Source organism: Odocoileus virginianus, chromosome 6 (genome assembly GCF_023699985.2).
Source record: "Odocoileus virginianus isolate 20LAN1187 ecotype Illinois chromosome 6, Ovbor_1.2, whole genome shotgun sequence".
NCBI classification, from domain to species: domain Eukaryota; kingdom Metazoa; phylum Chordata; class Mammalia; order Artiodactyla; family Cervidae; genus Odocoileus; species Odocoileus virginianus.
Window position 1 is genome coordinate 26,647,392 of NC_069679.1, and position 20,440 is coordinate 26,667,831.

At 54.3% G+C, this 20,440-nt stretch overlaps 1 protein-coding gene across 3 annotated transcripts; it reads left to right on the top strand.

Moving 5' to 3' along the window:
- The first annotated feature begins 482 nt into the window (after nucleotides 1–482).
- On the top strand, nucleotides 483–19,288 carry TYRO3 (TYRO3 protein tyrosine kinase). Of its 3 annotated transcripts, none has more exons than XM_020877570.2 (19): nucleotides 483–563; nucleotides 3,777–3,960; nucleotides 4,190–4,290; nucleotides 4,876–5,046; nucleotides 6,506–6,592; nucleotides 7,350–7,465; nucleotides 9,782–9,959; nucleotides 10,646–10,791; nucleotides 11,325–11,469; nucleotides 11,853–11,982; nucleotides 12,065–12,165; nucleotides 12,453–12,548; nucleotides 12,880–12,960; nucleotides 13,372–13,464; nucleotides 13,880–14,001; nucleotides 14,409–14,518; nucleotides 14,693–14,852; nucleotides 15,050–15,186; nucleotides 17,535–19,288. In XM_020877570.2, exons 1-19 carry the CDS (start codon nucleotides 557–559, stop codon nucleotides 17,923–17,925), a joined length of 2,556 nt encoding a protein of 851 aa, XP_020733229.1. In that variant the 5' UTR covers nucleotides 483–556; the 3' UTR covers nucleotides 17,926–19,288. The 3 variants fall into 3 exon arrangements, with proteins under 3 accessions (XP_020733229.1, XP_020733231.1, XP_020733228.1); XM_020877572.2 differs by lacking the exon at nucleotides 483–563 and adding an exon at nucleotides 1,427–1,525; XM_020877569.2 differs by lacking the exon at nucleotides 483–563 and adding an exon at nucleotides 1,602–2,010.
- The last annotated feature ends 1,152 nt before the right edge of the window (nucleotides 19,289–20,440 follow it).

Here is a 20,440-nt window from a genome sequence, read left to right on the forward strand (position 1 = left end):
GGCTCCAAGTTCAACATCCTCTAGGAGCGGTCTTTCCAGTGTCAGCCAGAGTCAACAATTTCCTTTCATTGGAAACTTAAGTCGCCTCCAGAGAGGAGAGTTGGGGGAGAGGACCTTGAGAAATGACAAGTGCCCAAGTGCAGGGCTGCAGCAGCCACTCCGTCGCAGTAGCCGCGGCCCGGGTGAATCTGGCTTCAGCCCTAGACTATTGCCTGCCCTGATCCGACTCAGCTCAAGCTCCGAAACTGTGGATTCTGGAACGGATCTAGACTTTTCCTTTAGGAAAGAGTCCCAAAGCCGAACCATAGCGCCTCAGAAGACTGCCTGAGCTCTCAGTTAAACGGACACTCAAGGCCCCCGCCATCCAACTCTGACAGCACTTTCCCTGTGCTGCCGCCTGGGGGCGCCCCCAGCTGGGTCTGAGGCTGCCGCCAGAACTGCTGTTGTTCTTATTAATATAAATAAACAAGCATTGATGGGGCCAAGAGGAGGAAGAGGCAGGCCTCTGCTGCTCAGAAGGAGAATCCTTTGAAAGATCCAATGAGGCTTCAGGGAAATGGAAGGTGAGGAAGAGGGGAAAACGAGTGGCTTGTCCCTCCTCCCCACCCAGTACTTCTGGGACTTGCCCTCTGGAGTTCTGGTCCTGGGGACCCCTAAAGGCAAGGGCAAAAGGAAGGGGACATTTGGTAAAAATGGGTTTGTAACCAGCTCTTTATCGGCCAGACAGGATGTCTGTGGACACAGCTACCTCCTTGATTACTGGTGGGGGGGCAGGCCAAGCTCTAAGGCAATTATTCATTCATTTAACAAGCATCTGTCTATTTATGGAGTGCCTACTATGTGCAAGGTAATCTACTAATAGCTAATGTTTTATTGGATATTGTGAGAACACAGCCAACTTTCATATCATATCCTGAGGGATGGGGGCTAGAAGCAGAGGGAGCAACTAGGAAGAATGACAGTCCCCCAGAGATGTGGGCCATAGGCCCTTTAACCTATGAGTGTAACAGTGGCGACATCGGATAAAACCAGAGGATTACCAAGATCTCAGAACTCAAGACCCAAGGCCCAAGGTCTTGGAGATAAAGGGGTGGAAAGTGGAATATGAATATAGGGAATCTGGGTGAAAAACTCATGAATGAGGCACGAAGGTGTGCTAGTAGGTCCTGTGGGGGGAGTACTGAGTCACCACAATTTCAGGGCCTGATGGTTGGAAGTATCCAGGGGAAATTTTCTGTGCTGAGAGGAGGGTGCTGGGTTCTGTGATCAGTGTCTGGACAAAAGTTGGAGTGTGGTAGAGGTTTCTAGGAAGGTTTTGAGGGAAGGATCTAGAGTGCTGGGTTGGAAAAGATGCTGGGGTGTATTTAAGGAAAGGAGGGGCGTGGCTGGGGTGCCCATCTAGGGGACCCAGCCAGGTCCTTGGGTTCTGCACTGTGGTATTCTCTGGGACCGCGGGTGCCGGCCGGGGCTACGGAGGTCTGTGGGTGGAGGTCGGTCGGAGGCCCGGCTGGCTGGCAGCTACTAGGTTGGTGCCCGGAGCGAGCCTCCCGGGGTTCCGCGGGGGGGCGGTACGAGCTCGGACTGAGAGCGGGCGGGCCGGGGAGGAGGCGGCGGTTCCAAGAAGAACATGAATCAGCGGCGGCGGCGACGGCGGCGACGGCTGTGGAAGGAGCGCGGTGGCCCAGGAGCGGCCCCGGGGACCCCGCGTGGCTGACAGCCGCCGCGGCGACTCGCAGCGGGCGCGGGTCTCGGAGCCCCAGCCCCAGCGCCGCCCCCCGGGCCGGCCCCCGTCCCTCCCTCGGCCCTCCTCCTCCTCCTCCCTCCTCCTTCTCCTCCCTCCTCCCTGGTCGCTCGCGGGCCGGGCCCGGCATGGTGCGGCGTCGCCGCCGATGGCGCTGAGGCGGAGCATGGGGCGGTCGGGGCTCCCACCGCTACCGCGGCCGCCGCCGCCGCCGCTGCTGCTGCTGGCGGGTCTGGCGGTTCTGCTGCTCCCCGAGCCCGCGGCCGCAGGTAGGGGCTGCCCGGGGGGCGACGGAGAGCGGGGGGCTGCGGAGGGGCGCGGCGGGGATCGGAGCCCAGGGACTGCAGCGGGGCGAGCCCGGGGCCTGGGCGGGCCGGAGATTCGAGCCGAGGGCTCCAAGCTGGAAGGCCGAGGATCGGGGGCTGGGGAAGGGGGCTCAGCGGTGGGTTCGCCCTGGGATCTCGGGTCGGCCCCCCGCCCCAACTTTCTCGCGTCCGGGCTCTTCTGGCGGGGTTCTAAGGAAAGGAGTGGGTCTGAGAGCTGAGCGGTCAGCGGGGGATGTTAGGGACTGGCTTTTCCCGCCTCGATGTTCCGAGTTGTTTGTTCTCCCCTCCCAGTCCTGGGGACCCCAGTCTGCTCGCCCCACACGCGAAGGTCCACTCTGAAGCCTCTGGGGCTGGGACTGAGCACCCACAGGACCCCTACATCATGTAGGTACGGGGCTTTCACAGTGTCCAGTCGCAGAAAACACCTGGGCATACTCTAGTCCCTGTGCCTGCTCTGAGCTTCCTGGAACCCAGGCGTGTTGGAGATGATGGACTGGGGCAGAGTTGCTGGTGTTTGCTCAGCCTTGTGTTCCCACACAGCCACTGAGGCATTTGCCAGTGGCTAAAGTGCTTCTTGCAGCACCCAGGATCCCCAAGTTCACACTACACACCCCTGGGACTGCCTGTCCTGTATGGGGTGTAAAGCTACCCCTCTTTGCCCTGTGACTGGTCCTGAGAAGACGAAGGAGTAGGAAGTGACACAGGGCAGAGCAATAGCCCACGGAGCAGATACCTTCTTTTCAGAAAGCTCTCCCTGCCATAGCAGCCTCTCAGAGGAGGAAAAGGAAGGGAAATAGTGACAAGTTTTTACGAGCGGAAGAGTGTATCTTAAGATCAGAGAGCTCAGAAATTTGCCTAGCATCACACAGCAAAGGGCAGGAAGAAGCTGGACTGGGTTTCAGTGTAATGGATAGTTCACCTGCCCCTCTCTGCCTCACTGCTTAAAAACACATAGAAGGAGTGTGTGTGTGTGTGTGTGTGTGTGTGTGTGCGTGTGTGTTCAGAGGTAGTGTTCTAGAGGGTGGCACCCTATTGGTAGCTCAGGGGGCTTGGGCTCAGGGCCCCTCCCTTCCCTTCTACCTCCTACCTTCCTAGCACCCACCCCTGCACACATTCAGGTATTAATAGAGCGGCCGGCTGCCAGGAAGGCTGCCATGTGTTTGATCTGACGTGGTTTTGCAGCCATATGTTCTCCACTTCGGGGGAGCACCCCCTCCTTCCCTTCCTCCTTATATTTGCCAGAGGCGGGGGTGCAGGAGGATGCCAACAGCAGTGCAGGGTCTGGGCTGTCACCTTGGGTGGAGAGCTGGCTGCCTGTTGCTCTGACTGGGTACAGCAGTGATTCCGAGGGCAGTACCTGCCCCAGGTTATGAGGGCGCCTCGCTGTTGCAGCCTGGCTTGCTTTCCTTTTGGTGGCTGGACCTGACTTAACATTGCTCAGCAGGGAGGTATGGGGAACAGGTCACTTCCTTACAGCTGGGAGGAACTTGGCACTGGTAGAAATGGTGCCTGGAGAGCTTGTCATGTTACCTCCCGCAGCCCTGGTTAGTCCACCTTCCCTCCCACACTGTCCTGCCTCTGCTTCCTTGGCCACTGGCTAGGAATGAGCCTTCTGACACAGAAACTAGGTGCCAGGAGAGGATGGGGGATATTTCCAGATGCAGGGTGCCTGTCAAGCAGAATGACACATTCTCTTTCCCACCTCTCAGGCCTGAAGCTCATGGGGGCCCCAGTGAAGCTGACGGTGTCTCAGGGACAGCCGGTGAAGCTCAACTGCAGTGTGGAGGGGATGGAAGAGCCTGAGATCCAGTGGGTGAAGGACGGGGCTGTGGTCCACAGCATGGATCAGGTGTACATCCCCGTCAGTGAGCAGCACTGGATTGGCTTCCTCAGGTGCAGGACTGGGGGAGGGTTTGGGATGCCAGTCTGGGGGCATGTTGTGTTTTTCCATGGGATTTGGGAGCTGGGGGCAACGCTGATGCTCAGAGGTCTGTGGTTTGTTTTTTTTTTTAATTCGGCCACCTGTGGATACTTCCAGAAGTGGGGGCAGGCTGAACCCATTGAGTCTGCCCAGCAGAGCTGCCCCCTTGACTCTGGGAGGCCTGGTGTCCTGTTTTCACAGCCTGAAGTCAGTGGAGCGCTCTGATGCGGGCCGGTACTGGTGCCAGGTGGAGGATGGCGGCGAAACCGAGACCTCCCAGCCAGTGTGGCTCACGGTAGAAGGTGAGGAGGCAGAGCCACCTGGGCGTGTTGACCTGGAGCAGGCGCTGTCTGCTAGGGACCACACCTATGCCCAAGGAAACTCAGTGGAATCTGGGCGGCCCCACTGCCTTCTGGGACCAGATTGCACCAGACTCCAGGCCCAGCCCCTACATGTAAGACCTACCCACTGGAGTCTGGGGATTTGAGAGCCAAGGGGACAACTAGGACCCATCATCTATGGGGTGCAGTCGAGTTCTAGTTGTCTGACAAACAAGCCTTGAGCACCCATCTGGGGCTAGACCCTTTTCTGCAAAGTGGCCAGGCCAGGAGGGGGAGGACTGGGAGAGGGGAGGAAGGCTCCACAGCTGCAGGAGCTCAGAGCTGTTAAGCCCAGGAAAACAAAGTGACTAAGAAAGTAACAAAGGCCCCTGAATGGGATCTGGGGCTTGCCAGCAGAACTCTGCTAAGGCTCCCGCCCACTCCCCCTCCCTGCTACCCCTCCCCCAGCTCCCTATCGTCTGCCTCTTCCCTGGCTTTGAGAAGGGCTGCTAGAGAAGGGAGAATCTGTCTCTCAAGGCTCACTCCTCGCCTGCCTTTTACCCCTAGGTGTGCCATTTTTCACTGTGGAGCCAAAAGACCTGGCAGTACCGCCTAATGCCCCTTTCCAACTGTTTTGTGAGGCCGTGGGGCCCCCGGAACCTGTTACCATTATCTGGTGGAGAGGAGGCACGCAGGTTGGGGGACCTGCTCCCTCTCCTTCTGTTTTAAATGTCACAGGTGAGCAGCCTCCGGAGGGGCTTTGAGCAGAGGTGGTGAGGCTGACAGAGTTCAAACCTGCTTCAGTCACTGAGCGTGCTGTTGTGAGTGTCCAGAGTGCCTGAGAACGTGACCCGCACCATTACTAAGCTCATTAGTCAGGTGTGCTAGACTGGCCGGGTGGGCTGATTTGTGGTAAGCCTGCTGTGTGTGCTTAAGGAGACTCTGGAGCCTCTTGCCTTCGTTCTCAGCAGGCTAGTTCACAGTAGTTTAGGCCGCACACAGCTGGCCCTGGGAGGTGAATGTGTAGGACCAAGGGCACCCATTTCCGCCCCCCACCCCCCCCCAAGGGAAAGAGCCAGGAACCAGCCCACGCAGAGCTAGGAGTTGTGTCTGGCAGACTTGTCTAAAAGACAAGAGTCTCAGGCTGCAGAGTTGGGGATAGTGGGGGGGAGGGGGTAGGAAAAGGGGGAAGGTGAAGCCAGTGCACAGACAGATACACGAGCCTACTCTTCTAATGGCCCTTTCCAGAAAATCTCCAGACCTTTCCCATGCCTCTATACAGTTAAACCAAAGCCGCCATTCCTGCACCACATGGACCCCAAGATCCCCAGGCACAACCTCACGCCCTGTAAGCCTCCCTCATGTGTGAAACAAAGTTATTTTTTCTGGTGGAGGCTTGAACTGGCCGAAAAAGATGGGCATCTGAGCTTGGTCTCATGTACTGGAAGTTGGGAGGGATGGACGCTGATCTGCCAAGTCCCTTAGGAATTTGAAAAGAGATGAACTGCAGGATCCGTTGGAAGGGCAGGTCCCCTTCTGGAGGCACTGTTTTGGAGCAGATGAGAAGGAAGGTCGGGTTCAGTTCTCTCCAGAAGTGCGTGGTTGGGATCCTCAGGCAGCCAGCTAGATAATAAGCACTCACTGAACTCCTACTCCACACACCACTCTGTGCTAGGCACCATGGGGGATCTAGGGAATACAAAAGAGAGAGAAGCCATCGGTCCAGCCCCCTAGGAATTAGTATAATTGGGGAGACAAGACTGGTGCCATCAGGAGCCAAGAACTACTGAAAGGCAGAGAATTTGCAAATAGAACAATGTTTGGCACAGAGCAAATACAGAAGGGCTCTCTGGAATGTGCAAAGGAGTGACCAGAAAAGGGAGGCAACTTTGTGCTGTCTGCCAGAGATGGGATTGAAGTGGGGGTGGGGGGTGTCACATGTCACATTTCTCAAGTGTTTTACTGTGCACTTTACATATGTTACATCAGTTGGTTCTCACAACTCTGCCTTTCAGGAGATGAGAAAACAGAGCCCCAGCCTTGGGATTTATATCATGGTCCCTTTGGTCTAACCCTTTCTTTTGGCTGGAGGGTATTAAGCTAATCAGACCCAGAGCCTGGCTATCCCCCTTCCCCAATCCCAGACCGAGTGGGAGTTGATGCTCAGGGCACGCTAATTAAAGTTTTCTGGCCCCAGGGGTGACCCAGAGCACTGTGTTCTCCTGTGAAGCTCACAACCCAAAAGGCCTGGCCTCTTCTCGCACGGCCACTGTTCATCTTCAAGGTAGGAGGACCCCAGAAAGTGAGGGGCGGTGAGGCAGAGGCCCTCTCTGAAGGCTGTGGGTGAAGTTAGAATTGTTTGGTGTTCCAACTCGCCTCGGTCTTGCTGGGATCTGGGGGATGAGGGGTTAATTGGCATAGCTCCATTCCTAGTGGGAGCACCTGAGACCCTGCACGGCTGCGATGAGAATAGAAACCTGACGTCACAGCAGATTTCCCATCTCGGAGCAGAGTCCTTGGGAGGGAAGAGGAGCGGGAGCTAGCAGGAGACGGTCAAGGCTCATGCCCAGTCTTGCTTCTCCAGCCCCTGTGGAGGGAATGGGGGTGGGGGAAACAGCCTAGCAGGATGGTAGAGACCCAGACGGCTGCTGTGCACGGTGGGAGGGGTACAGAGGGAGAGAGAGAGAGCTGTTGTATGCTCGGAAATGGGCTGTGGCTGCAGGGCCACTTGCCTCTCGCTGGTATCTCCCAAGGCTGAGATACTGTGTCCCCCACCCATCCACTGTCTTATCCTATTCCTTGATTAGACAAGGCTTTTGATTCAGGGAGAGGCGACCTATCTCCATAGCCTAGGCCCTCTCCCAGGTATGAGCCCCTGTCTGCTGCTGGTTGCTTGGCTTCTGTATTACTGTGGTCCTGGGAGTGCTGAGTGGCCCTCATTTTGGTGGGGGAAACCCTAGGGAGGGACTCCAGGCTCCACTCCCATACTCTCTCCCTTTCTCTGTCCTTCCTGGGCACTGACTCCACGTCCCCATCTGCAGCACTGCCCGCAGCCCCCTTCAACATCACAGTGACGAAGCTCTCCAGCAGCAACGTTAGCGTGGCCTGGGTGCCGGGGTCCGACGGCCGAGCCCTGATCCAATCCTGTACAGTCCAGGTAGGCTGAGAGGGTGGGACAGGCTCTCCTGGCCCTCCTCCTTCTGGCTGTCCTGGTGGCACTTGGTTGACAGTGGTATCACATTTACTTAGTCTTGCCCTCGGGGCTTGGACTCCAGCTCTATTCAGGTGTCATTCCCTTACCAGGAACAGCCCTGGCCGTTGCCCCTTATCACAGGGGGCTCTGGCAAACAAGTGATGGCAGATCAGTTCCGCCTGTGCTTTCTTCCGGCCAGAAAACAGATCGGTGGGTCAGACTGGGGATACCCTGTAAGAGTTTTACTTATGTGGGCAAAACCCCAAAGCTTTGGTTTATCTGATGCCTATACTCTCATGCTCCACACCCTGACTCAGGCCTCAGAGAACAGGGGACCAGAAGAGGTCCTGGGCATTAGAGAGTGGGAGGGCTAAGTAAAGTGATCTAAAAATGAGGCAATGCCAGCTTGTTCGTTTTTGTCTGTTCACTTCAAAGCTATTAAAGGGGAACCTTTGAAACAGTTCTAGGCAGTTCTCCTGGGCAGCAAAGGGCCCTGCTCTGGGTTCCCCCCTTTAGAGGACCCCACTCTGGCCCTCCTTTGGTTGCACCTCTTGCCCCTGGGCAGGGAATACATATGGCCAAGGAAATATACCCGTCCAGCTCACCAGGACACCCCCTGTTCTTAAATCTGTCTACTTCTGGGGCTGATATCGGGTTCTTCCCTGCTCCATCCTCCCAAGGATGGGTCACACTGAGGTACATGCACCCCTAAGCCCCAAGGACAGCCATCTGAGGGGGAATGGGTATGGACGTCACTGTCCACACCCATGCACATGATGTCCCTCATGGTGCAGACCCTTGCCTGGAGGCTGGCTCTTCTTGTGCTGTCTCATTCAGGCTTGGAACTCCAAGGATTCAGAGAATTGTAGATAAATGCAAACCTGATCTTCCAGGTTGTTTTGTAGCTTTGTTTGTCAGTATATTAAGATAGAAATTATTTTACTTAATATCCTGTTAGCTGATTTTTAACATTTAAAATCATATAAAATCATAATGTTTAGTCATATGGTACACTGGATCTCCCTATTTGTACTCTTGCCCTGGGACCCCAAACTGTAAGGTTCAGGCCAGGCTCATGGTGACCCCAAGCTCCTAGGCACTTTGCCCTTGAGAAGCTCTGAGACGCTGGGCTGGCATTTAAACAGTTACAGGGTTGGCCAAAAAGTTTGGGTTCTTCTGTAACAACTTTTGGAAATGTAAACAAGCTTTTTTGCCAAATGAATACAAAGAGTGGTATCCACTCTAACAATTATGCATCAAGCACAGTTCAGTTCAGTTCAGGTGCTCAGTCGTGTCTGACTCTTTGCGACCCTATGAATCTCAGCACGCCAGGCCTCCCTGTCCATCACCAACGCCTGGAGTTTACTCAAACTCATGTCCACAAAGGGGCATCAATTTTACTGAGTATTTGAGAAAGTGTTTCACAGAGAAAGTGATATTTGCACTGAATCTTGAAGGATGAGTTGGACTTCATTAGGAAGAGCAGGTCACTTCCAGCAAAGGGAACAGAATTTGCAAAGACGTAGAGGTGTGGAATGTGTAGTGGGGGAGTGTGGGAAGGGATGGGTTATAAATGCCTGCTGATAGTTTTTTTATTTAATTGAAGTATAGTTGATCTACAGTGTTGTGTTAATTTCTGCAATACAGCAAAGTGATTCAGTTATAGATATATGTGTTCTTCATTTTCCATTATGATTTATCTCAGGACATTGAATATATTTCCTTGGCTATACAGTAGGTCCTTGTTGTTTACCCATCCTATGTATAGTAATTTGCATCTGCTAATCCCCAACTCCCAATCCTTCCCTCTCCCCCACCCCCCGCTTTGGCAGCCACACATTGGTTCTTTATGTCTGTGAGTCTGCTTCTGCCTCATATATGTATTCATTTTTGTTGTATTTCAGATTCCACGTGTAAGTGCCATCATGTGGTGTTTGTCTTTCTCTTTCTGACTTGTTTTGCTTAGTATGATAATCTCTAGGTCCATCCATGTTGCGGCAGATGGCATTATTTCATTTTTTATGGTTGAGTAATATTTCATTGGGTATATATATATACCCACATATATGTGTGTATACATACACATACCACATCTTCTTTATCCATCCATCTCTTGGTGGACATTAGGTTGCTTCCATGTCTTGGTTACTCCACTGATAGACTTGAAGAGGCATAGATTAAAGCCCCCAGTCATATCCATTCCTATCCTACCTTCCATCTCATCTCACATGCCTAAGAAACCTCCCTCCCTTACATCATTGATTTTCTGCTATTCTGTAGGTGACTCAGGCCCCAGGAGACTGGGAGGTTCTGGCTGTCATGGTCCCCGTGCCACCTTTTACCTGCCTGCTTCGGGACCTGACACCTGCCACCAACTACAGCCTCAGGGTTCGCTGTGCTAATGCCTTGGGGCCATCTCCATATGCTGACTGGGTGCCCTTTCGGACGAAGGGTCTAGGTAAAGGACTTAGAGAGCAGAGTGCCTGGGCAGAGATGAGCGGGGGCGGGTAGTGTCAGCTCCAGTTCTGAATGGAGTTGATTGAAAGAGGGTTACCTGAGGGAGGGATCATACATCCGTCAGCCAGCACTTCACTGAGTGCTTGCTGCTTACCTGTGAACTGGATAAATCCAGCCCCCATCCAGCAGCTCTAGTTCTAGTGGGTGGGGCAGACAAGCAGAAAAGATTGGATAGTACGGTGATAAAGAGTGCCCTAGGGGGCTCCGGGAATACCTGGATACAGAGATCTGAGGTCTGAATGATAAGGAAGGACCCATATTTGGGGGGAAATCCCTGCAGAAAGAGGGCGCAGTGACCCTATAGCACAAACATGCGTGGAGTTCCTAGCAACTGCAAGGAGGCTGCAGGGCTGTGAGGAGAGGAGAGTGAAGGATGCCACGGAGGAGCAACCAAGGTGATGAAGAGCAGTACCCTGCCTCGTTGGGATGGTCCGGGCCTTGCCATTGCTCACCCCTACTCCCCAGGACAGCGGGTAATAGCAGTCAGCAATGGCAGACAAACTGTTCCCCCACCTGTTGCTCTCTGAGCAGTTTAGTTCTATGGAGCCGGTTCCGAAGGCCCACATGGGCTAGTGATGGTGCGCAGGCAGGGCAGGGCTCTTACCAAGCTTCTCTCTTTGGGAACAGCCCCAGCCAGCGCTCCCCAGAACCTCCGTGCCATCCGCACAGACTCTGGCCTCATCCTGGAGTGGGAAGAAGTGATCCCCGAGGGCCCTTCAGAAGGCCCCCTGGGACCCTATAAAATGTCCTGGGCTCAAGACAACGGTACCCAGGTAAGGGAAACTTCCACTCTCCAGGTGCACTAGAGTCAGCCGTCAGGGCTCTGAGGCCCTTCAAGATTCAGGTTAGCGGTCCTTGGTGAGCCCAGGGGCCGTGGTGGGCCTTCCACCACCGCTGGGAGTCTACACCATCCTGCCCTCCTCTGCAGGCTGCCTTCTTCATTGGAGTCCATCTCCTGTTAAGACTGCTTCCAGTGTCCACTTTGAAAGTCAGGCAGGAAGTACATTCCTGCACAAACGGGGGAGGACGCAGATAAGGCCTTCTTATCCTCTTCCACCCCTCGGTTCCCTCCCATCCCCCACCCCCGCTTTCTCAGACTGAGCCTTGTTTGTGTTCAGGAGAGGCCTCTGCAGCCTGCAGCAGGAATGTGATGACTCCCAGCAGGTTGTGTCCCTGCATCCCCTGAACCCACAGTGTTCCTCGCCGCCCATCTTCCTAGTGAGATCTTTTTCTGCCTTCAGGCCCCACCCAGCTGGAGCCTTTTTCCTCAGGCTCAGTGTGGGATGGGGGCTTTTCCTGGCTACAGGGTGAGATGACGGTGGAGGGGACCAGGGCCAACCTGACGGGCTGGGACCCCCAGAAGGACCTGACTGTGCGTGTGTGTGTCAGCAATGCAGTTGGCTGTGGGCCCTGGAGTCAGCCACTGGTGGTCTCTTCTCATGACCACGCAGGTAAGGCCTATAAGGGGAAGGGGCCACGGGGTTGAGGCTTTCCAGGGCCACCTGGACTGATGGGAGGCGATTGGCAGCACCTCCCCTCCTAAGAGGCCCGAAGACTCAGAGTCAAGCACTTGAGGCCAGGGTTGTATCTCATCCTCCACCCCCATGCCCTGCAAGCTAGCATAGACCTATAGCTAGCACACTGTAGGTCCCAACAGCCAGGGCCTGTGGCTGACAGTAGAAACCCTTGGGTCTTCCTTTGGAGCCTCTTTCCACTCTGCTCCCTTACTGACTGAGAGGAGCCATTGGATCAGGCTTAGTGACCGTCATTTAAAAATTCTAAAGGGCCTCTGTGGTGTCAGCCTAGCTCGTGCTACTGCCCCTGTCTCTCGCAGGCCAGCAGGGTGCTCCCCACAGCCGCACATCCTGGGTGCCGGTGGTCCTGGGTGTGCTGACAGCCTTGGTGACAGCTGCTGCCCTGGCCCTCATCCTGCTTCGAAAGAGGAGGAAGGAGACACGGTTTGGGTAAGGGCTGGGGACATGGAGAGAGAGGCAGGCACTTACTGAAGACCTTGGAGCGGACTCCAAGTCCTGGGTCTCCTTTTAGGCAAGCCTTTGACAGCGTCATGGCCCGGGGGGAGCCAGCTGTTCACTTCCGGGCAGCACGGTCCTTCAATCGGGAAAGGCCTGAACGCATCGAGGCCACACGTGAGTGAGTGGTGGGGAGTCATATGAGGAAGGAATGAGCTGTCTTGAACCCGCACCTGCCTTTCTCTTACTGATTTGACCAATAGGTCTGAACCTTGCTGAGTCCTAGGCACACCATGGAAAAGACACGTAGACCTATCCTGGCAGAGATCGCCAGCCCAGCTGTGGGGGAGCTGAATAAAGCTCACCTCTGCTTTGAGGGTGGCGTCTGGGGTGGAGGAGGCAGACTGAGTTTTGGATCAGGACCAGAGAGGTCCCTGCACTTTCTTATGGCCACCTCCCCACAGTGGACAGTTTGGGCATCAGTGATGAGCTGAAGGACAAACTGGAAGATGTGCTCATCCCGGAGCAGCAGTTCACCCTGGGCCGGATGTTGGGTAAAGGTGTGTGGGGCTGAGCAGGGACGGGCATGAGCTGCCGGGGCTGGGTGTGTCTGGTTGCTTCCATGTCACTCTGGGGCTGTGGATGTAGGTCAGCTCCTATGAACAGGATATGCTCATAATCTCCTGGCTGCTGGATGTTTAGGGGAATGGAGGCTGCGGTCGAGAAAGGCTGAGGTGTCATCACTCCTAGCTTACTTTGCTTTGCTCTGAATGAGGGAGCCTTCTTCAGTGGCCCCAGAAAGTGATACTGTGTCCCTATGAAGGATCACTGGGGAGGTGAGTGAGGAGCAAGAGGCCAAGGGGACTCACCATTGTTTGGATCGGTTCCTAGGAGAGTTTGGTTCAGTGCGGGAGGCCCAGTTGAAGCAGGAGGATGGCTCCTTTGTGAAAGTGGCTGTAAAGATGCTGAAAGGTGAGTAGAGAATATTACTATAGTGGAGTGAGGGTGTCACTTGGGAAGGTGAAAGAAGGGGCTGATTCTGAAGCAGGCTCTGCTGGGCCCCTAGACTTTCCAAGATGTGTTATTCAGTGCTAACTGGGATACTTTCTGTGCCACGTGAATAATTCACAGGCATAAACCCACACTCCTTGGTGCCCGAGCCTCTGTCCTCTGCCTCAGCAGTGACTGTCCTCTGGTTTCACTCGGGGTGACTAAAGCTGTGGTTGGTTGAGTGGTTTGGCTGTCCAAACCAAAGCGAAAGCATGAGCGAGTGGAGATGTTGGACAGACCAGCCTGTGGGGTTTCCTCCTGCTCATGACCAGACTGTTTCCCCACACCCACGGTGGTCACGTCTCCCTCCTTCCCTCCCTCCTTTCCTCCCAGCTGACATCATTGCCTCGAGCGACATTGAAGAGTTCCTCAGGGAAGCGGCTTGCATGAAGGAGTTTGACCACCCACACGTGGCCAAGCTTGTTGGTGAGTCCCTTCTTGGGGGAGGTAAATGTAAAATGAGGCTAAAACGTGCTCCCCCAAGGTGCCAGGGCAGCCTGTGGGGAGAAGCTCGGACTTGCCCGGTGAGTAAGCAAACACCAAAACAGCAAGGCGGGGCGTGGCTGAGATCTGATCAGGCCCCAGGTAAGGAGCTCAGTTTGCAGACCCTGTACCTTGACGACTGCTTGGGTAAACAGAGGAGGAGGAGACAGAGAAGATGCTCCAGAGATTCAAGGGCAGCCAGAATGACTCCTAGGGAGTCTCCAGGCCAGTGTGGAACTTATGCAGAAAGAGGTAGCAGAGCCAGGGCTAGAGGAAGGGCCAGCAGGTGGGGACGCGCGCAGATGCTTGGACTGTCCCTTGACCTTTATGTGCCCCTCTGACCCCCCCTTGCCCCCAGGGGTGAGCCTCCGGAGCAGGGCCAAAGGCCGTCTTCCCATCCCCATGGTCATCCTGCCTTTCATGAAGCACGGGGACCTGCATGCCTTCCTGCTCTCCTCCCGGATTGGCGAGAACCCCTTCGTGAGTGCCTGGGGTGCGAGTGGCCGGGAGTTGGAAAGGCCCAGAAACCCTGGGAGAGAGGTTGGCTTGGTGGACAGGGCTGTTTGAGTTGGTTGGGAGAAGGTAGGCTCCAAGTCTGACTTTTATTGCTAACAGGCTTCCTTCTCCCTCGCAAGTCCCCATTGGGAATTGAGGCTTGGCCAGGCCCCTTCCCGGGAGAGGAGCCCCATGGGGCCCCAGATTGGGACAGTCTTGACTTTTGGGTGCTCTCCCTCAGGTTTGCCAAAGCTTCCTTGCCTTGGGAAGCCCTTCCACCCCCTTTCTTTCAGCGATTCTGAGGACGGTTGTTAGGTTTCCTGGGCAGGGAACCCCGTTCCTCCTGCCCTGGCTAGGTCTGTCCTGAGCTTGCTGTCCTGTCTGCCCACCAGAACCTGCCGCTGCAGACCCTGGTCCGGTTCATGGTGGACATTGCCTGTGGCATGGAGTATCTGAGCTCCCGGAACTTTATCCACCGAGACCTGGCTGCTCGGAACTGCATGTATGTGAATTCGGGAGGGTTCGGGTGGGAGGCAGGAAGCAATGCCAGGAAGAACTAGCCCCCGACTGGGACAGTATCTGCTCTGTGAGGAGATGGCTTGGGGACAAGGACACCCTGGATTTACTAAGGCTGCGGCCTGGTGGAAGGCTGACCCCATCCTCCAACCCCTCCCAGGCTGGCAGAAGACATGACAGTGTGTGTGGCTGACTTTGGACTCTCCCGGAAGATCTACAGTGGGGACTACTATCGTCAGGGCTGTGCCTCCAAACTGCCTGTTAAGTGGCTGGCCCTGGAGAGCCTGGCTGACAACCTGTACACTGTGCACAGTGACGTGGTGAGCAGGTGGTGACGGCAGTGCTGTGGTCAGTGCGTGGGTGGACCTGTAGCCTCTCCGAGGGCCTAGCCCACTCGGCCCTCTGGGCTCTGGCTGTCCCATCCCGAGGCCCCTGAGCCCCAAGATGTGCTCGCTTCGAGACTGCCTGGCTTAGGAAGCCTAGTGACACCTCCCGTCCAACCTCGATTCTGTCCCAGTGGGCCTTCGGGGTGACCATGTGGGAGATCATGACTCGTGGGCAGACGCCATATGCCGGCATCGAGAACGCTGAGATTTACAACTACCTCATCGGCGGGAACCGCCTGAAACAGCCTCCGGAGTGTATGGAGGACGTGTGAGTGCCCCCAGAAGGGGATTCTGGGTGGGGACAGGTGTTTGGGGTTTCAGGTGACGGCTACCACCACACCTTCAGTCCTGGTGGGGGCTGCGATCCTCAACTGAACTTTTGTGGAAATATCCTTGTCATTAGAAGCGAGTCTGACTTCTACCCCGAACTTTCTCATCTACGACTCCTGTTTCCTTTCTCTCCTCCTTTATCATCCTATAGTTCTTCCTCCAGTCTTTACCTATTGTTCATTTTCTCCAGATTCCAGGGAGAACCAGGAATCCACCCCCCGCCCCCAGGGACAGAAGGTCCAGGGTTGAGCAACAGTGCAGGTTCCTCTGTTACCGTTCTCCACCCAGACTCCTCCAAAGCTGAGCGAGCGTCCCTCCCCCTCCGGGAGTGCTCCATGGGGGCTGGGAAAAACTGCTGCTCCATCGCATTCCTTGCTTGACAGGGAGGGGGCGCTGGGGGTGGGAGGTTGGGTTCCTTTCTTATCTGGGCCTCTGCTCTGGGGGAGTGGAGAGACCTAAGATAAAAGACTGCAATCCTGGGGAGAAGGGCACTGTCTTCCCTCCTTTCTGGAAGCCTGGACCCCTTGGGAATGGGGCGGGATGGTGATACACTTGCTGCTCGGGGGAGAGTCATGAACCCCTTGTAACTAGAACACAGTATCGCTAACATCAACTGGCTACTTCACAGGCATTCTTTCAGGTAATCCTCCTCTAACCCTATGAGGAAAAGACTATTATTATCCCCATTTTGTAGATGAAGAATTAGGATTAAAGAGGTTAGGTAACACGACCCATGTCACACAGCTATTAAGTGAATAAGTTGAGACTTGAACCTAGATCTATGTGATTTTAGAATGTGCCTATTAAACATGACCCCCACTATGACTTGTCTATTCTAGTATTATTCTCCCATGCCATGCAAGCCAGAGTTTCCCTGGGCCCCCATAAGACCTTTGCATTAGTACTAGGGGATGGGAGGCTACAAACCTATTTCCTGCTCTGGGGTTGGACCTCCAGAGGTGCAAGAATGGAGACAGGCAGAGGAAGCCTCAGCCTGAGTGGTGGGATTCTCTTTCTTCTAGGGTAGGGGCTTTGAAGGCCCCTGAGGCTGGACTGTGGGAGAGAGGGAAATCTGAGTGCACAAACCAGGGCTTCCCCCTCAACAGAGCTCAGGGAAGTCAGAAAACTCAGGTCTCCCGGTGGCTGCAGCCTGCCTGGGCCTCTGAAGCCACAGTGGCTCTGCTGGGCAGTGGGGACCAGGCCCTGGCTTAGTGTCATTCAGGACTGAAGTTAGTGTTGTTAGTAGGGGGTGGGCGGGCGCTGGCTTCGCACCAGGCAGCCCGTGGACAGGCGCCAGTTGGCTCCTGGCACGGCCTTGACAGTATATCCCAGCCCAGCCACACAGCCATGGCCTGGACCATTCCCACGACCTATTCAGTGTCTGGCATGATTTTCCCCCCATCATTGGAGGCCACTGTCAGGAGGCCTGGTATGTGGGGAGTGTTTGGGGCTTTTACTGTGGGCACAGGCAAGAAAGTCAGGCATTTGCTCTGACTAGATCTGGTCTCAGCCCCTTCCTGTTAGATTTTTTTTTTCCTTCAGCATAAGGCATTCCCTGGGAATAGGAATAAGACCTCAGGGAATCTATAAAGCTCCTAAAGTTGTACATAAAAAATGTTGCTGCCAGGGAAGGGGCTGGAAGCTTTTCTGATTCTCAAAGGTGTCCATGAACAATGAAGGTTTAAAACCCCCTGAATGGATGAGGATTTAGGACAAAGGGTGAACGCTCAAATCTCACTCTCCTCCAGATAACCCTGACTCCTGGCTGTGTTTCACAGGACAAAAAACACTCCTACTACCCGCTCCCAAAACAGCAGAAGAGGGACTCTAGACCCTACCCACCTGGTTTCATCACTTTCTACTTGTGTGACCTTAGTCAATGTTCTTTACCTCTCTGTGCCTTTTTTTCAACATTGGTAGAGTAGGAATCACTTATTTCATAATATTGTGAGAATTAGTAATAAATATAAAATACTTAGAATAGTGCCAGATACACAGTAAACCCATAGTGCCAGTAAATAGTGCCAGACACAGAGTGTTCGATTTATATATATTTGACCTTGCCATGTGGCTTTCAGGATCTCAGTTCCTTGACCAGAGATTGAATCTGGGCCACGGCAGCGAAAGCCAGAATCCTAACCACTAGGCCACCAGGGAACTTCCACAATCACATCTTTTAAAATTGTGGTTTCATATAATAAAGGGGCCCCTGCTTTTGAGAGGAGGACCCTTCTTCCCCTTTCTCTGGCTCCTCACTCCCTCCCCTCCCCCTTCTCTCTGTCCCAGGTATGAGCTCATGTACCAATGCTGGAGTGCCGACCCCAAGCAGCGCCCAAGCTTCACGTGTCTACGAATGGAGTTGGAGACGGTCCTGGGCCGCCTGTCTGTACTGTCCGCCAGCCAGGACCCCTTGTACATCAACCTTGAGGGGGCCCAGGAGCCTACTGAGGGAGGCGACCTGGAGCTGCCTGGCGGGGACCAGGCCAGCAGCGGGGCGGGGGATGGCAGTGGCCTGGGGGCCGTGGGGGGCACCCCCAGTGACTATCGGTACATCCTCAGCCCTGGGGAGCTGGCTGAGCGGCCTGGGCAGGGGGAGCAGCAGCCAGAGAGCCCCGTCACTGAGTCTCAGAGGCTGCTGCTACTGCAGCAGGGGCTACTGCCCCACAGTAGCTGTTAGCCCATAGGCCGAGGGCATCCGGGGCCACGTGGCTGGCTCTGCGGGCCGCTGTGCTGGCTGACTAAGCCCCGTCTGACCCCAGCCCAGGCGGCAAGGCGTGGAGGCTCCTGTGGTAGCCCTCCTGAGCTGTGCTGGAAGCCTGGACTGACCACATCACCCAATCCCAGTTCTTCCTGCAAAACTCTGTGGCCGGCCTGGCATCAGTTCAGGCCTCTGCTGGGTGGAGGTGGGCCAGGCCTGGTTGTCTAAATGCAGGCAGCTGGCAGAGGGGGTGGTTATGTTTCCATGGTTACCATGGGTGTGGAGAGAAGTTGGGGCCCCTATCTCCCAGCTGAGCGGCCCTGCTGCTTCAGTGCATGCATTGAGGCGTCTCTGGCCTGGGGGCCCATCTGTGCCTGTGCTTGGGGTTTAAATGTCCAGGTTTGCCCCTCCTCACAAAGAGATGCCCTTGTATTATTCCCCTTTAGGTGAGACTTGGTAAGGGATTGGTACAGTCGGGTCCCGAGCTCTATAGCGTGAGGTAGTGGGACACTCAGGTCTGAATTGTTGTCACCTTCCCTGTTACCCATCCTGTCTAGGTCAGGAGTAAAGAGCAGCTGAGCAGATCATGGTCAGGAATGCTGAATGTCATGGGCCATCCTTTGCCCAGCTTTTAAAGGCAGTACACTGAGGAGCTGGGCAAGAGGAAGGGGTGCTGTGCAATTTGCCCAGGAATGAATGAGGCCAGAGAGGAGTCCAGGAGCCCCTCTTCACGCCCTCCTGTCTGAGCATGCTGCTGCTACTGCTAAGTCACTTCAGTCATGTCTGACTCTGTGTGACCCCATAGGTGGCAGCCCACCAGGCTCCCCTGTCCCTGGGATTCTCCAGGCAAGAATACTGGAGTGGGTTGCCATTTCCTTCTCCAATGCATGAAAGTGAAAAGTGAAAGTGAAGTTGCTCAGTTGTGTCCGACTCTTAGCGACCCCATGGACTGCAGCCTACCAGGCTCCGCCATCCATGGGATTTTCCAGGCAAGAGTACTGGAGCGGGGTGCCATTGCCTTCTCCGCTGAGCATGCTACCATATCCCAAAATATCCCAAGACTAACAAAGGCAGCTGTGTCTCAGCCCAGTCCTTCCATGCAGCATCCCTTTGTTCCAATTTTGCCTCTAACTGGAGACCCTCTTCTGTTCCATGTCTCCAGAGATGGAGAGAAAATAGGCCTGGTGACTGGTGTGGCTGAAGGGGAGTAACTGGAGCCTGGACCCCAGCCCTGACTAGGGGAGCCTCTGGGAATGATTGTGCAGGCCCTTGCTGATAGGGACTTTTCCAAGACGTTAGACGCTGTTTAAAAACAGAAATAAATTGAAGACTAAAGACTCAAGGCTTTGTCTCTTAAATGTTTACTTTTCTTTCCAGATCACAAAAATGAGGCATCTTTGCAGAGAGAAAAGTGTGGAAAGACATTTGCCAAAATGTTAACAGCTGTTATCTTTACATGATGTCTTTAAGGGGACTTTTCTTTTTCCTTTATGTTTCCCAAGTTTTCTGCATTAGGCACAAAATGCTTTTGTAATTACAGACGGTCCCAAAGAATCTTATAGTAAAGATAATACATAGAGATAATTAGGAAAATGCTGAAAGTCATTTTAAAAATGCCAAATACCTATAATCCTACCACCAATGACCTTTGAAAATGCAAGTGTTTTGAAAAAGTTCTTTATCTTGGAATAGAGACAAAGAGACTACTTTGGCTGCCTCCTAACCCTCTATCAGACTCTGTTGGGTGTGGAGACAGCGCTCACCTTCACAATGGCGCCTGGACCCAGGAAACTGAAAAGTGGGCAAAGAGAATGGTGAGCCTCTTGGGGATTAGAAATAAGAGCATGAAGTTTGCTTTCAAGTATTTCCACCTGAAAACTTCAGAAGCTTTTAGAGCAAGCTAATGGGAATGAGCCACAGGAGGCGTGAGAAATGGCCACTCTTTGTCGAGGGGTGTGGGAAGACTGGGAGGGACGCAGGTATTGCACGGCTGGCTGAGGGCAGTGGAATGGGGTGGATACTTTTTGAAAGCAAATATCCTGAAAAACCTGTTACTGGAACTCCAGATTCTTGTTCCCACGTGGATCATGAGACCCGAAGTAACTTTCAGGCTTTCAGAATCTTTCCTGCTTGTGATTAGCTTTAACTGCAGGTAATGATTTGGAGAAGGAAATGGCACCCCACTCCAGTATTCTTGCCTAAAGAATCCTGTGGACAGCGGAGCCTGGTGGGCTGCCGTCTATGGGGTCGCACAGAGTCGGACACGACTGAAGTGACTTAGCAGCAGCAGCAGGTAATGATTATCTGTGAGGTAGTGTTTGGGAATTACTGACTGGGAGACCTTTCAGTTAGTTCAGTCGCTCAGTTGTGTCTGACTCTTTATGACCCCATGGCCTTTACATCTTGGGAGATCTTTACATCTAAATAATCGTCTACTATTAATGGACTCCTGTTATGTGTCAGGTATAGTGCCTGGTGCTTCATGTATATTATC